The sequence below is a fragment of the Callithrix jacchus genome, chromosome 12 (assembly GCF_049354715.1).
Source record: "Callithrix jacchus isolate 240 chromosome 12, calJac240_pri, whole genome shotgun sequence".
NCBI classification, from domain to species: Eukaryota; Metazoa; Chordata; class Mammalia; order Primates; family Cebidae; genus Callithrix; species Callithrix jacchus.
The window spans coordinates 38,413,557-38,427,254 of NC_133513.1; the positions used below are offsets into that span (position 1 = coordinate 38,413,557).

Consider the following 13,698-nt stretch of genomic DNA (forward strand, 5'->3'; position numbering starts at 1 on the left):
TTGTAATGAATTTAACCTAAAATTACAAAATAAAACAATGCTTATATGTGAAACATATACTGCAATAATGTCATTTTAACAACAACTAGTGTTTGAATTGCATGTAATAGCAAGCTGCAATCCATGCTTTCCAAAGTTGAAATGACATGACATCTCAAAGTTTTTCAAAGGTAAAATACATAAAATCTCATTAGAGATCAGCATCAACAAGTCAAATTTGCAGTTAACCTTGCATATTTGATGGGCAACACTCACTTTCAACCTCAACTAGGTAAAACATTATTCCCACAGAAAAGAATTGCATTCTTCTCTGGAATCTGTGGTACAAACAGAAGAAAATCACCCAATTGTTAAGTCTATATTTTGAACTTTGTTAGTAAACATTTTGTGGAAATTTGTTCTCTCTTGTTATACAAGTACCTATTTAATATCCTCGATACTGTGTCTTGGCCTGAAAATCCTAAAATAGTTACTATCTGCACACCTTTACAGAATAAGTTTGCTACCCTTGTTGTAGACTAGGAAAGCCTCTTCTAGAACAGGAAAGATAAATGACCTTTGTGGTATGATCATATCGCTTTCTACTCCACTTTCTCATTCTTTTATCCCTTTCCCTGTCCAATTATTGTAGATGAATAGAAAGGAAGAAAAAAATAAATTATCTTGTGATGAGCAATAAGACAGTTCTAATGAAATTCCATGATGACATTTGGGCTGAGTCATAAACACAAATAGAAGTTGGCTGGGGAGAACCGGAGTAAGAGGAGAAAACGACATTTCAAGCAAAGGGGAAAAGGTGTGTAAAAACACAGCATAATAAAAAGACCTGGAAAACTATGGTGACAGGTTGCCAAATGACTCATATGATAAGCTGAGGAGCTTGGGTTTCCTTTAGGAAAAGGGAGCCAAAGGAGGGTGTACTAAGAAAGAAAACTCACAGTGAGCCAGTATGTGGTAAAACTGGTAAGAAGACATTCTATTAATGGCCTAAGGCTGTAACACTCACTGGTACCTCTTCCATTTCTTGCCCATGGTTTATGCCAAGTATATAGTGCTAACCAGATGTTGATTTATTAAAGACAACAGGTTAACAGTCTTGTGTCACAGTCTGCTCTCTGTGGCCACAAAAACTGAGTCTAATCTTTCTCCCACATAACACTCTGTGGTAGGCAGAATCCTAGGGAAATCTCTCTGATTCCTGGTGTTTGCATCACATATGTTTTCCTACCCTTGAGTGTGGGCATGATGAATGTCTTGCCTCTAGTGAACTGAATAAAGCAAAGGTAAAGGAATGTTGCAGATGTAATTTAGGCCCCACATCAGTCAGTTTTGAGTTCATCAAAATGGAGCTGAGGGCAGCAAAAAAAACCAGGCACTCCATCATATAACTGAAAGGAAATGAATTCTGCCAGCAATATGAGTGGTCTTGAAAGTAGATTCTCCTCCCCAGTCAAGCCTCCTGATAAGAGACTTGCTGAAACCTTGATTCCAGGCTTGTGGGACTCGGAGCATACCAATGCTGTGCCTGGACTCCTGACCCACAGAAACTGTTCTCCAAACTACAAGCTGTTTTTAATTTGAATGATTTTACCACTACCTTTTTATTTTGCAGGACCTGTGACACCTTCCCTTCCTTTGTCTGCTTGGCAAACTCCACTCCCCTTTTAAGGTCACTTCTTCTCAGAGGTTGTGCCTAACTTTCTAGCTTTCAAGCATAATAAAGGCCCTCTCATCTATTTTCCTAGAGATCTTGATACCTTTTTATAACATCACCAACATTATATCACAGATACTCTTTATAGCAGACTGTATGCTCCATGAAGGTAGGAACAATCATCTTTACAACATCAGTGCCTTGCTCAATGAATGGCCATAAAAGTTCAGTGAATGCTTAATAACTTGAAGTGAAAAGAGATTAACAATCATAGTAACTCAGAATGCACAGCAACTGAGAGGTTGCCTTGTCCAATTCTCTAATTTTTCTATTGCTTAGCTAAATATCTGTAAGATTTTTCCTTCTGATTTTAGAATATTACAATTTCTCTCCCTTTTATAGAGTAGGAAAACAAGACTAGAGAAGTACAGATTTATCTGTCTTTAACAGCAGAGTTAAATTTAGAAAAAAGATATCAACTTTAGGCTTAACCCCATTATATTAAGGTTGTATAACACACTATTATGACAGGATTCAATAATGTATTAGGCATCTTCGAGTTTCATAGAATAACAGAATCAAATCTTTTTATGAAAACATTCCACTCTGTAAAGAAATCTCAGTTTTATCATATCAATCAAATGATGAACAATTTCAGACTTTACATATTGGGGGCTGGGGTAGGAATGAGATGCATGACATTTGTTAATATATATAGATTTTTTGACAACACAAGGTACATCATACGAAGTTCTCCTTTTCTCAGTAAGACATGCAAATGAAAACCTATTTACCTTAAAGATTCAGATAATGGTGTTAAAGTGCCATCTCCCCTATCTACTACACGAAAGAAATTCAACTGATCTCGTTCTCGGTATACCAAAAATGTAACTTGCTTGTTGCAGGAGATCTTCTCCCAGATCTCATCTTGACTGGAATCCAAGTACTCTGCCATCTCCCTAAGAGGATCTTCTGTAGGAACTACAAATGGAAAAGTGATAAATAAGCCTTCAATTTGGATCAAGTTTTATGCATCTTGGTAGAGTGACAGGATATAATGTACTGAATTTGAACAATAACCCTGTGCATATAATATAAACATGATATTCTTCAAATAAGTTTCTGATCTTTCTAGAGTTAATATAGCAATCCCTATGTTGTGTTAATAAGAAACAAAATGCATGATTACGTTGCTAAGTTCAAAAACAGGGCTAAACCAAAACATGAGGTTTTTTTCCTATGCCATTAGAGTCTGTATTTTTTTCCCTATGCCACTAGAGTCTGCATATTTCCTGATTCTATGACATTTCTATCAATTTTTTTCACTATATAAACTTTCTGCTCCCTATATCTTCAAATATTGGGTCCAACAATAATTAAAACCAACACAAATCCTACTTCCTTTAAAGTACACGCACACACACACACACACACACACACACGAACACACAATCAGGAGACATACCTAAGAAATTAGAAGTAAGCAGACCTATCTTTTTCTTTCTGGTTTTACATAAAGGCTGATTCTTAGACCTGTTCATTGACCTGAAGTCAAATAATTAAAAGTACATAATAACTTAGAATGTGAGGAAGTCACTCAATGTACTAAAACTGCAACAGTTACAGGAAAAAAAAAAGTTCTCTTGTAAAGACATTCTCATCATACTGTAGAAACATTTGTTTTCTCCTAAAAGAGGCCATAATCTCCCAAGCTGCATAACTTTCATTTTTTTATTTTTTTTACCTTCTGGCCATGAGTGACAGTCTTTCATTTATTTATTAACAGAATTGTGGTGCTCTACAACCCTTTAAAAAGAAGTTGCAGCAATAGGAAAATATTGAACTTGGAAAGCAATAAGGTAAAAACATCAAAGATGTTTCCATAGCCTAAATTCAATAACATTATCACTAACATAAAAATCTTACAATATGGTTTAGCTTACTTTATGAAAACAGTTATTTGAATGTTTTTGATTTACTTTCATAGGCCCCAAATGTATACATATTAAAAGACACTTTTCAAACAAGTTCTTGCCCTTTGTAAGTTAATGCTCCACTTTTCATACTATATTAAAAGATAAAAATTTGGATCACAGGGCAGATCTCTGGGAAAGAAAAATAAAAAAACAAAACAAAAAAGAAAAAAAATTATGCCTCTTTTTTTATATATTGCTATAGCCATTACCACAGTCACATGAAAGCCTTTCTTAAACCAGCATAGGATGCCTTACTCAGGCAGGTGTACCTGTGTCTTCTTGTAACAGAAAAATCGTTCAAATTTTATCAGCTATGAAATAATACATATGAAGTTTTATATGCATTGGACACAATGCAAAGGACAAAAGTTAGTTTTAGAAAAGAGACTAGTTTTAATCTTTCTATGCTGCTTTGATAATGATTATTTCAAAAACAATTTTTACTTTTATTTTATTTTACTTTTTCTGAGACAGAGTCTCACTCTATTGCCCAGGCTGGAGTGCAGCAGTGCAATCTCCACTCACTGCAACCTCTGTCTCCCAGGTTCAAGGAATTCTCATGACTCAGCCTCCTGAGTAGCCTGCCACCATGCCCAGCTAATTTTTTTACTTTTAGTAGCTATGTGGTTTCAAACCATGTTGGCCAAGCTGGTCTCAAACTCTTGGCCTCAAACCCAGCACCTATAATCCCAGCAACTCAGAAGGCTGAGGCAGGAGATCACATGAACCCGGGTGGCAGAGGTTGCAGTGAGCCAAGATCATGCCACTGCACTTCAGCCTGGGTGACAGGGCAAGACTTCATCTAAAAAAAAAAAAAGAAAAAGAAAAAGAAAAAATAATTTTTGTACTAATAGAAAAAGTAGATGCTCTGATTAAACTCTGAGTAAACACTTTGGTTTAAAGCTGTACTACACACAACCAACTTTCAAAAATATAATACATAGAATTCACATGGCATTAAACACTATATAATTCTATCTTAACATAATGGCTCAGTAAACATAGGGTTCTTGTGCTACTCTAAGAGTTATTACTATAAATATCATCTGTCACAAAGGACAATTACATAAATTCAATTAATTAAAAGACTCTGATATCAGAAGTGCTAAAAGGCTCTAATATTATTAACTTTTTTTTTTTTTTTTTTTTTTGAGACGGAGTTTCGCTCTTGTCACCCAGGCTGGAGTGCAATGGCGCAATCTCGGCTCACCGCAACCTCCGCCCCCTGGGTTCAGGCAATTCTCTTGCCTCAGCCTCCTGAGTAGCTGGGATTACAGGCACGCGCCACCGTGCCCAGCTAATTTTTTGTAATTTTTAGTAGAGACGGGGTTTCACCATGTTGACCAGGATGGTCTCGATCTGTTGACCTCGTGATCCACCCACCTCGGCCTCCCAAAGTGCTGGGATTACAGGCTTGAGCCACCGCGCCCGGCCTAACTTTTTTTCCTCTAACCTATAAAAGGCAGTTCAATAGCCAAAGTAGCATATCTCATTAAATCCTCTTGAGGTTGCTAAGAAAAAGATGGCAATAATCCTATTTTCTAATCAAAATTATGAAACACAGGGATATAATTTGACATGTGGAAGCAAGCCAGGAATAGAATCAATACTTACCCTTTGGTTTTCTGGTTAGTGAAGGATCAAATAAATCTGAAGGCCTTCCTCAAAATGAGGTCCACAGAAGAGGACACTATGACTAGTCTCCCTCCACTTGATGGAAATCATGTGACATACCTGAATCAGGGACCAATGTGAATACTGCTGGCTCTTCTTGTGCTTATTAAAACCTTCTCATCAATCAAGTCTCCACTAATGTCATCTTTTTCAAGGGCCCTTCCTACACTATTTTCTGTATAGCACTTATAACCATGAGAGGAGTTTCATGGACTCTTTACACATTTATTGTAGGCAGTATCATGAAGCAAAGACTTTCTTTCCCATGTCTACTGCACTTGGAACATTGCATTTAGTAGATGCTCAATATGTATTTGTTGAATGAATGACTAAATTTCAGAACTACCTATATTCTGAGAAAGGATGTAACAGGGCACGATAATATCCATGAAACCCAGACGCATCACAAACCAGGTAAACAAGCAATGTTGGAATTTTGCAAAACAATCATAATCTAAGGAATTGAAGACCTAGTAGATTTCAGCAAGACTCCTATGAAACTAAACAATGGTAACAGAATATTTATAGTATGTCATTCTATTTCTGTTCTCTATACTGGCAAGATTTATTTTTAAATCTCCCTGTATTGAATTGGGAATCATGAAATTTTTCTGAAATGTATCTTAGAGTTCCAGCCTCTACGCATTTAGGTTTTAAAGAACAATGTCTAGAGAACCAAATGTGATTTTTCTAAGACCTAATAGCAGAAAGGAAACCTAAATAAAACCTGAGGCTATAAAAGTGCTAACTGACATAAAGAATGTTACTGTCACGTTGTTTTTATATATATATATATATATATATATATATATATATATATATGCCTACCTTTTCTAGTATTTATAGGTCCACCACGCAGAGCCAAAACGAGCTTCAAGGTACAACCTTCTGAAATGCTGTGGACAGTTAACACAAAAATAAATCATAATCATCAAAATACATTCAGTGTTAAATATATATATAATTATGTGCTGATTTATCAGGCAGAGTACCTACTCTCTAAAATATAAAAAGATACAGCAATGTAAATAAATATAAAATGTTCATGTATTTGCTGGTACAAATAATACAAAAGTAAAACCAATTTTCATAAGCCATAAATATGATGTGAAATCCAAGAATAAACATACTGGAAAAGACCTCTGTGATTATGTGTTTTAGTATGTTCATTTCACATGCAAGGAAAAGGAGGCCCAGAGACGAAAAGAGGCTTGCCCAAGACCCAAAGTGTAGAACATAGCAAATCTATTTAGTAAAATAGAAAACAGAAAACTAACACTCCCAGTCCTCTTACAGCTATTCCACATTGCCTCTTATCCTTTTGTCCTTTTCTTAACAAAAGAGTGATAAATTATGTGAAAAAGGGAAGAAATAAGAAAGACAAAGTGTCAGAAAGTATGTTGGTAGTCGCTGGTGCACAGAACATTGCTTAGTAACAAAATGAGGGCTTAAGGAGAAAGGAAAGATTTCGTGAAGAACAATTCTCTCTTATACAAAACTCGTAAAAAAAGAAAGAAAAGGAACATGGCCAGGAGGGAATTGTTCAAAGAAAGTCAAAGAAAGGAGCAAAGTAGGCAAGAAGATAATAGGAAGATTTCAAAAGGCTGAAGATAAACAGCCTGACATGAAAAATGAAAAGGTAAAACAAAATGTATCAGAGGATAAAAGTTAAGTAGTATAGGGTACCAAACTAATGCATCTAAAGTTCAGGGTGTATAATGAAATCTAGGAATCTGAACTACTCAGAAGAAAAAGATACATGACCTAAGAGTTCAAAAGAAAAACATTAGTATATGGAGTCATAATACTAAGTGCCTACAAAATAGCCAACACGCAATTACACTCACTTGTAATTATTCAAGCAATAATCATCTTCAAGTTCCATGTTATTCCAAATTAAGTGTTGTTGACAGATGGGAATACCTTAGGGGAAAGTTATTTTTAAAAAAGTGTTAATTCAATAGCATCTCCAAAAGAGTGATACACAAATCTATTTCATTAAGGAACTAAGAGTACTAATAAATTAAACATTCTTCTAAATTGAATGCTAGGTACTTAGCTAAAATTTACAGAATCATAGGTAGAAGGCATGCCTAAAAGGAGACATAGTCCAATCTATTCACTTTAGAAAAGAACAAGATGTTGCAGTAACTCCTGGTCCTAAAACAAGGTATAAGATTAGGGAGCCCTTTAAAAGGCAAGATAGCATGCTCCTGCACAGCAAAAGAAACTATCAACAGAGTAAACAGATGATCTACTGAATGGGAGAACGTATTCACACACTATGCATCTGACAAAGGTCTAATATCTACAATCTATAAAGAACTTAAACAATTCAACAAACAAAAAACAACTCCACAAAAAAATGGGCAAAGGACATGAACAGACACTTCTCAAAAAAAAGATATATATGTGGCCAAGAAATATATTTAAAAAGCTCAACATCACTAATCATTAGAGAAATGCAAATCAAAACCATGATGAAATACAAGCTCATACCAGTCAGAATGGCTATTAATAAAAAGTAAAAAATAACAGATGTTGGCAAGGTTAAGGAGAAAACGGAACAATATACACTGGTGGTGGGAATGCAAATTAGTTCAGCCATTGTGGAAAGCCATGTGGAGATTTCTCAAAGAGTTTAAAACAGAAGTACCATTCAACCCAGCAATCCCACTACTAGGTATATACCCAAAAGAAAATAAATTGTTCTATCAAAAAGACACATGCACTAGTATGTCTCATCACAGCACTATTCACAATAGCAAAGAGATGAAATCAATCTAGATGCCCCACAACAGTGGACTGGACAAATAAAATGTGGTACATATATACCACAGAACACTATGCAGCCATAAGAAGAATAAAATCATGTCCTTTGCAGCAACATAGATGCAGCTGGAGGCCATCATCCTAAGAGAACAAATGCAGGAACAGAAAACCAAATACTATGTGTTCTCAATTATAAGCAGGAGCTAAACATTGAGTATACATGGACACAAGATGGGAACAATAGACACTGGGGACTACATGGGGAGGCAAGGGGACATGGGTTGAAAAACTACCTATCAACTATTATGCTCACATCCTGGGTGACAGGATAATCCATACACCACATTTCAGCGACACAATTTACCCATGTAACAAACCTGATCATGTACGCACTGAACCTAAAATAAAAGCTGAAAAAAAAAAAATTATCAATCAGGCCTGAAGAGTTTAATACTTAAGGCCTAAAATGGAAATCAAAAGCAAGTAGGAGTAGCTATTCTTATATCAGATAAAACAGACTTTAAAGCAACAATATTCAAAAATAAAGACAAAGAAGGTCATTATAAAATGACAAAAGGATCAATCCAACAGGAAGATATTACAATCCTAAATATATATGCACCTAACTCTTAAGCTCCCAGATTCATAAAACAATTACTACTAGACCTAAGTAAAGAGAGACAGCAACATAATAGTAGTGGGGGACTTTAATACTCCACTGACAGCACTAAACAGGTCATTAAGACAGAAAGGCAACAAAGAAACAATGGATTTAAACTATACTATAGAACAAATGGACATAACAGATATTTACAGAACATTCTACTGAAGAACTGCAGAATATACATTCTTTTTATCAGCGTATGGAACATTCTCCAAGATAGATAATATGAGAGGCCACAGAAAAGTCTTTAAAAATCAAGATTCCACCAAGTATCTTCTCAGACCACAGTGCAATAAAATTAGAAATCAACTCCAAAAGGGACCCCTCCAACTATACAAATGCATGGAAATTAAACAGTCTGCTACTGAATGATTTTTGGGTTAACAATAAAATCAAAATGGAAATTTAAAACTCTTCCAAAGGAATAATAGTGATACAAGTTATCTAAGCCTCTGGGATACAGCAAAAGCAGTGCTAAAGGAAAGTTTATAGTGCTAAATGCCTATATCAAAAAGTCTGAAAGATTACAAACTGACAATGTAACATCACACCTCAAGGAATTAGAGAAACAACAACAAACTAAACCCACAGATAGCAGAAGAAAATAAATAACAAGCAAAGACCTGGAACCAACCCAAATGCCCATCGATGATAGAATGGATTGGGAAAATGTGGCACATATACACCATGGAATATTATGCAGCAATCAAAAATGATGAGTTCATGTCCTTTGTAGGGACATGGATGAATCTGGAGAACATCATTCTCAGCAAACTGACACAAGAACAGAAAATGAAATACCGCATATTCTCACTCATAGGCGGGTGAGGAAAAATGAGAACACATGGACACAGGGAAGGGAGTACTACACAATGGGGTCTATTGGGGGGAATAGGGGAGGGACAGTGGCGGGGGGGGAGTTGGGGAGGGATAGCCTGGGGAGAAATGCCAAATGTGGGTGAAGGGGAGGAAGGCAGCAAAACACACTGCCATGTGTGTACCTATGCAACTATCTTGCATGTTCTGCACATGTACACCAAAACCTAAAATGCAATTAAAAAAATAATAAATAAATAAATAACAAAGAGCAGAAGTAAATCAAATTGAAACAAAAAAATAGTAAAGATCAATAGACAAAAGGTTGGTTGTTCGAAAATATAAACAAAATCTATAGGCCATTAGCTAGATTAATCAAGAAAAGAAGACAGAAAATGCAAATAAACTCAATTAGAAATAAAAATTGAGACATTAAAACTTATGCCACAGAAATACAAAATATCATTCAAGATTACTATAAACACCTTGGTGCACACAAACTAGAAAATCTAGATGAAATGGAAAATTCCTAGAAACATACAACCCTCCTACCTTAAGTCAGGAAGAAATAGAAATCCTGAACAGACCAATAACAAGCAGTGAGAATGAATCAGTAATTTTAAAATTGCCAACAACAAAAAATAAAGCCCAGGGCCAGATGGATTCACAGCTGAATTCTACCAGACATTCAAAGAATTGGTACCAATCCTACAGAAACGATTCCAAAAGATTGAAAAAGAAGGAATCCACCTAATTCATTCTATGTAGCCAGAATTACCCTGAATTTAGGAAATTACCCTGAAGCCAGGAAAAGTACATAACAAAAAATAAAACTACAGACCATTATCTCTGATTAACACAATTGCAAAGATTTCAATAAAATACCAGCAAACCAAATCTAATACACATCAAAAAGGTCATTCACCAAGATGAAGTAGTAATAGTTCAACATACATAAGTAAATAAATGTAATTCACCACATAAACAGAATTGGAAACAAAAACCATATAACTGCCTGGGCACAGTGGCTCATGCCTGTAAACCCAGAACTTTGGGAGGTTGAGGCAGGCGGATGACCTGAGGTCAAGAGTTCGAGAGCAGCCTGGCCAACATTTTAAAACTAGGTCTCTACTAAAAATACAAAAATTAGCCAGGCAAGGTAGTGCATAATCCCAGCTACTTGGGAGGCTGAGGCAGGGAAATCGCTTGAACCTAGGAGGTAGAGTTTGTAGTGAGTGAGCAGAGATCATGCCACTGCACTCCAGCCTGGGCAACAGAGACTCCGTCTCAAAAACAAAAAGAAGGCTGGGCTCATGCCTGTAATCCCAGCACTTTGGGAGGCTGAGGTGGGCAGATCATCTGAGGTCAGGAGTTCGAAACCAGCCTCACCACCATGTAGAAACCCTGTCTCTACAGAAATTAAAAAAAAATTAGCTGGACATGGTGGCACATGCCTGTAATCCCAGCTACTCGGGAGGCTGAGGCAGGAGAAGTGCTTGAATCTGGGAGGCAGAGGTTACAGTAAGCCAAGTTCACGCTACTGCACTCCAGCCTGGGCAACAAGAACAAAACTCCATCTCAAAAAAAAAAATATATATATATGATCATCTCAATAGATGCAGAAAAAGCATTTGATAAAAACCAGCATCCCGGGCACCTGTAATCCCAGCTACTCAGGAGAGTGAGACAGGAGAATTGCCTGAACCCGGCAGGTGGAGATTGCAGTGAACTGAGATCATGCCACTGGCCACTGCACTCCAGCCTGGGTGACAGAGTGAGACTCCATCTCAAAAAACGAAAACAAAAACAAAAAAAAAGAAGAAAAAACCACTAGCATCTATGACAAAAACCCTCAACAAACTAAGCATAAAAGGAACATATCTCAACATAAAATGCAACAATAATAAAAGCCATGTATGACAAACCCACAGTTGACATTATGGGAAAAAGTTGAAAGAGTTTCCCTTAAGAATTGGAACAAGACAAGGATGCCCGTTTTCACCACTTGTACTCAACACAGTATTAGAAGTGCTAGCCAGAGCAATCAGGCAAGAGAAAGAAATAAAGAGCAGGCTGGGCATGGTGGCTCATGAGATCAGGAGATCAAGACCATCCTGGCCAACATGATGAAACCCCATCTCTACTAAAAATACAAAAAAACTAGCTGGATGTGGTGGCAGGCACCTGTAATCCCAACTACTCAGGAGGCTGAGGCAGGAGAATTGCTTGAACCCAGGAGGCGGAGGTCGCAGTGAGCCAAGATTGTGCCATTGCACTCCAGCCTGAGCAACAGAGCGGGACTCCATCTCAAAAAAAAAAAAAAGGAAATAAAGAGTAATCAAATTGGATTAAGGATTAAGGAAGTCAAACTACCTCTGTTTGCCAATAATATGATGGCACAACTAGAAAACCCTAAAGACGCCTCCAAAAGACTCCTAGATTTGATAAATAGATTCAGTAAAGTCTCATGTTACAAAAATCAATGAACACAAATTAGTAGCACTGCTATATACCAAAATCGACCAAACTGAGAATCAAATCAAGAACTCAATCCCTTTTACAATAGCTGCAAAAAAAAAAAATAATAAAATATCTAGGAATATACTTAACCAAGAAAGTGAAAGATCTTTACAAGAAGAATTACAAAACAATGCTGAAAGAAATAAGGGATGACACAAAACAGTGGAAATATATCCTATGCTTATGACTGAAATAATCAATATGGTGAAAATGGCCACACTGTCTAATCTACAGATTTGATGCAGTTTCTATTAAATTACCAATATCATTTTGAAATTGATATTCCAAAAATATTTCCATTGTTTCATGTCACCCCTTATTTCTTTCAGCATTGTTTTGTAATTCTCCTTGTAGAAGTCTTTCACTTCCTTGATTAAGTATATTCCTAGATATCTTATTTTTATTTTTATTTTTTGCAGCTATTGCAAAAGGGATTGAGTTCTTGATTTGATTCTCGAAATTTCCAGAATTAGAAAAACCAATTCTGAAATTCATATGGAACCAAAAAATAGCCCAATATCCAAAGCAATCATAAAAAGAAAGAATAAGTCTGGTGGCATCATATTACTTAACTTCAAATCATACTACCAGGCTATAGTAACCAAAACAGCACGGTACTGATATAAAAGCAAATACATAGTCCAATGGAACAGAATAGAAAACCCAGAAATAAAGGCAAATACTTATAATCATCTGATCTTCAACAGAGCATACAAAAACATAGACTGGGGTAAGGACTCCCTAGTCAATAAATGGAGCTGGGAAAACTGGCTAGCAACATGTAGAAGAATGAAACCGAATCCTTATCTCTCACCATATACAAAAATTAACTCAAGATGGATTAAAAAATTAAATCTGAGACCTGAAACCATAAACATTTTAGAAGAAAACCTAGGAAAAATTCTTCTAGATGTTGGCCTAGGCAAAGAATTTATGCCTAAGACCCCAAAAGGAAACACAACAGAAACAAAAACAGATTAATAGGATCTAATTAAACTAATAAAAGCTCTGTACAACAACAGAAGCGATAATAAGAATAAACAGACAACCCAGAGAATGGCAGAAAATATTTGCAAGCTATGCATCGCCGAAGGATTAATATCCAGAATCTACAAGGAACCAAAATCAGCAAGAAAAAACAATCCAATCAAAAAGTAGGCAAATTACATGAACAGACATTTCTCAAAAGAAGATATACAAATGACCAACAAACATTTTTTAAAATGCTCAATATCCCTATAATCAGAGAAATGCAAATGAAAACCACAATGATATACTATCTTACCCTAGCCAGAATGGCCATTATTACAAAGTCAGAAAACAATATATTTTGGGGTGGGTGCGGTGAAAAGGGAACGCTTATACACTGCTGGGGGAATGTAAATAATTACAACCTTTATGGAAAACAGCATGGAGATTTCTCAAAGAACCATAAGTGGATCTACCATCTGATCTAGCAATTCCACTACTGGGTATCTACCCAAAGGAAAAAAAGTCTTCCTATCAGAAAGATACCTGTTCCTGCATATGTTATGTTTATCGCTGCAAAACTCACAATTGCAAAGACATGGAACCAACCTAAGTGCCCAACAACAGATGAGTGGATAAAGAAATGTGGTATA

General features: G+C 36.1%; 1 protein-coding gene across 25 annotated transcripts in view; it reads right to left on the minus strand.

Moving 5' to 3' along the window:
• ZFAND4 (zinc finger AN1-type containing 4) overlaps positions 1–13,698 on the minus strand; it is a 73,673-nt gene that overhangs the window by 27,162 nt on the left and 32,813 nt on the right. For 16 of the 25 annotated variants that reach the window (XR_004731862.3, XM_035267647.3, XM_035267642.3 and 13 more), the window contains 3 exons: positions 7,152–7,227; positions 6,133–6,200; positions 2,449–2,635 (listed from right to left, as the gene is read on the minus strand). Coding sequence is in view for 24 of the 25 variants with exons in the window: in XM_035267647.3 (XP_035123538.1) it covers positions 2,449–2,635; positions 6,133–6,200; positions 7,152–7,227 (331 nt within the window). In the remaining variant the exon portion in view is untranslated. Of the gene's footprint in view, positions 1–2,448; positions 2,636–5,244; positions 5,362–6,132; positions 6,201–7,151; positions 7,228–13,698 lie in introns of those variants that run through there. The other 9 variants (XM_078345332.1, XM_017978899.3, XM_035267652.2 and 6 more) reach the window with 3 other exon arrangements.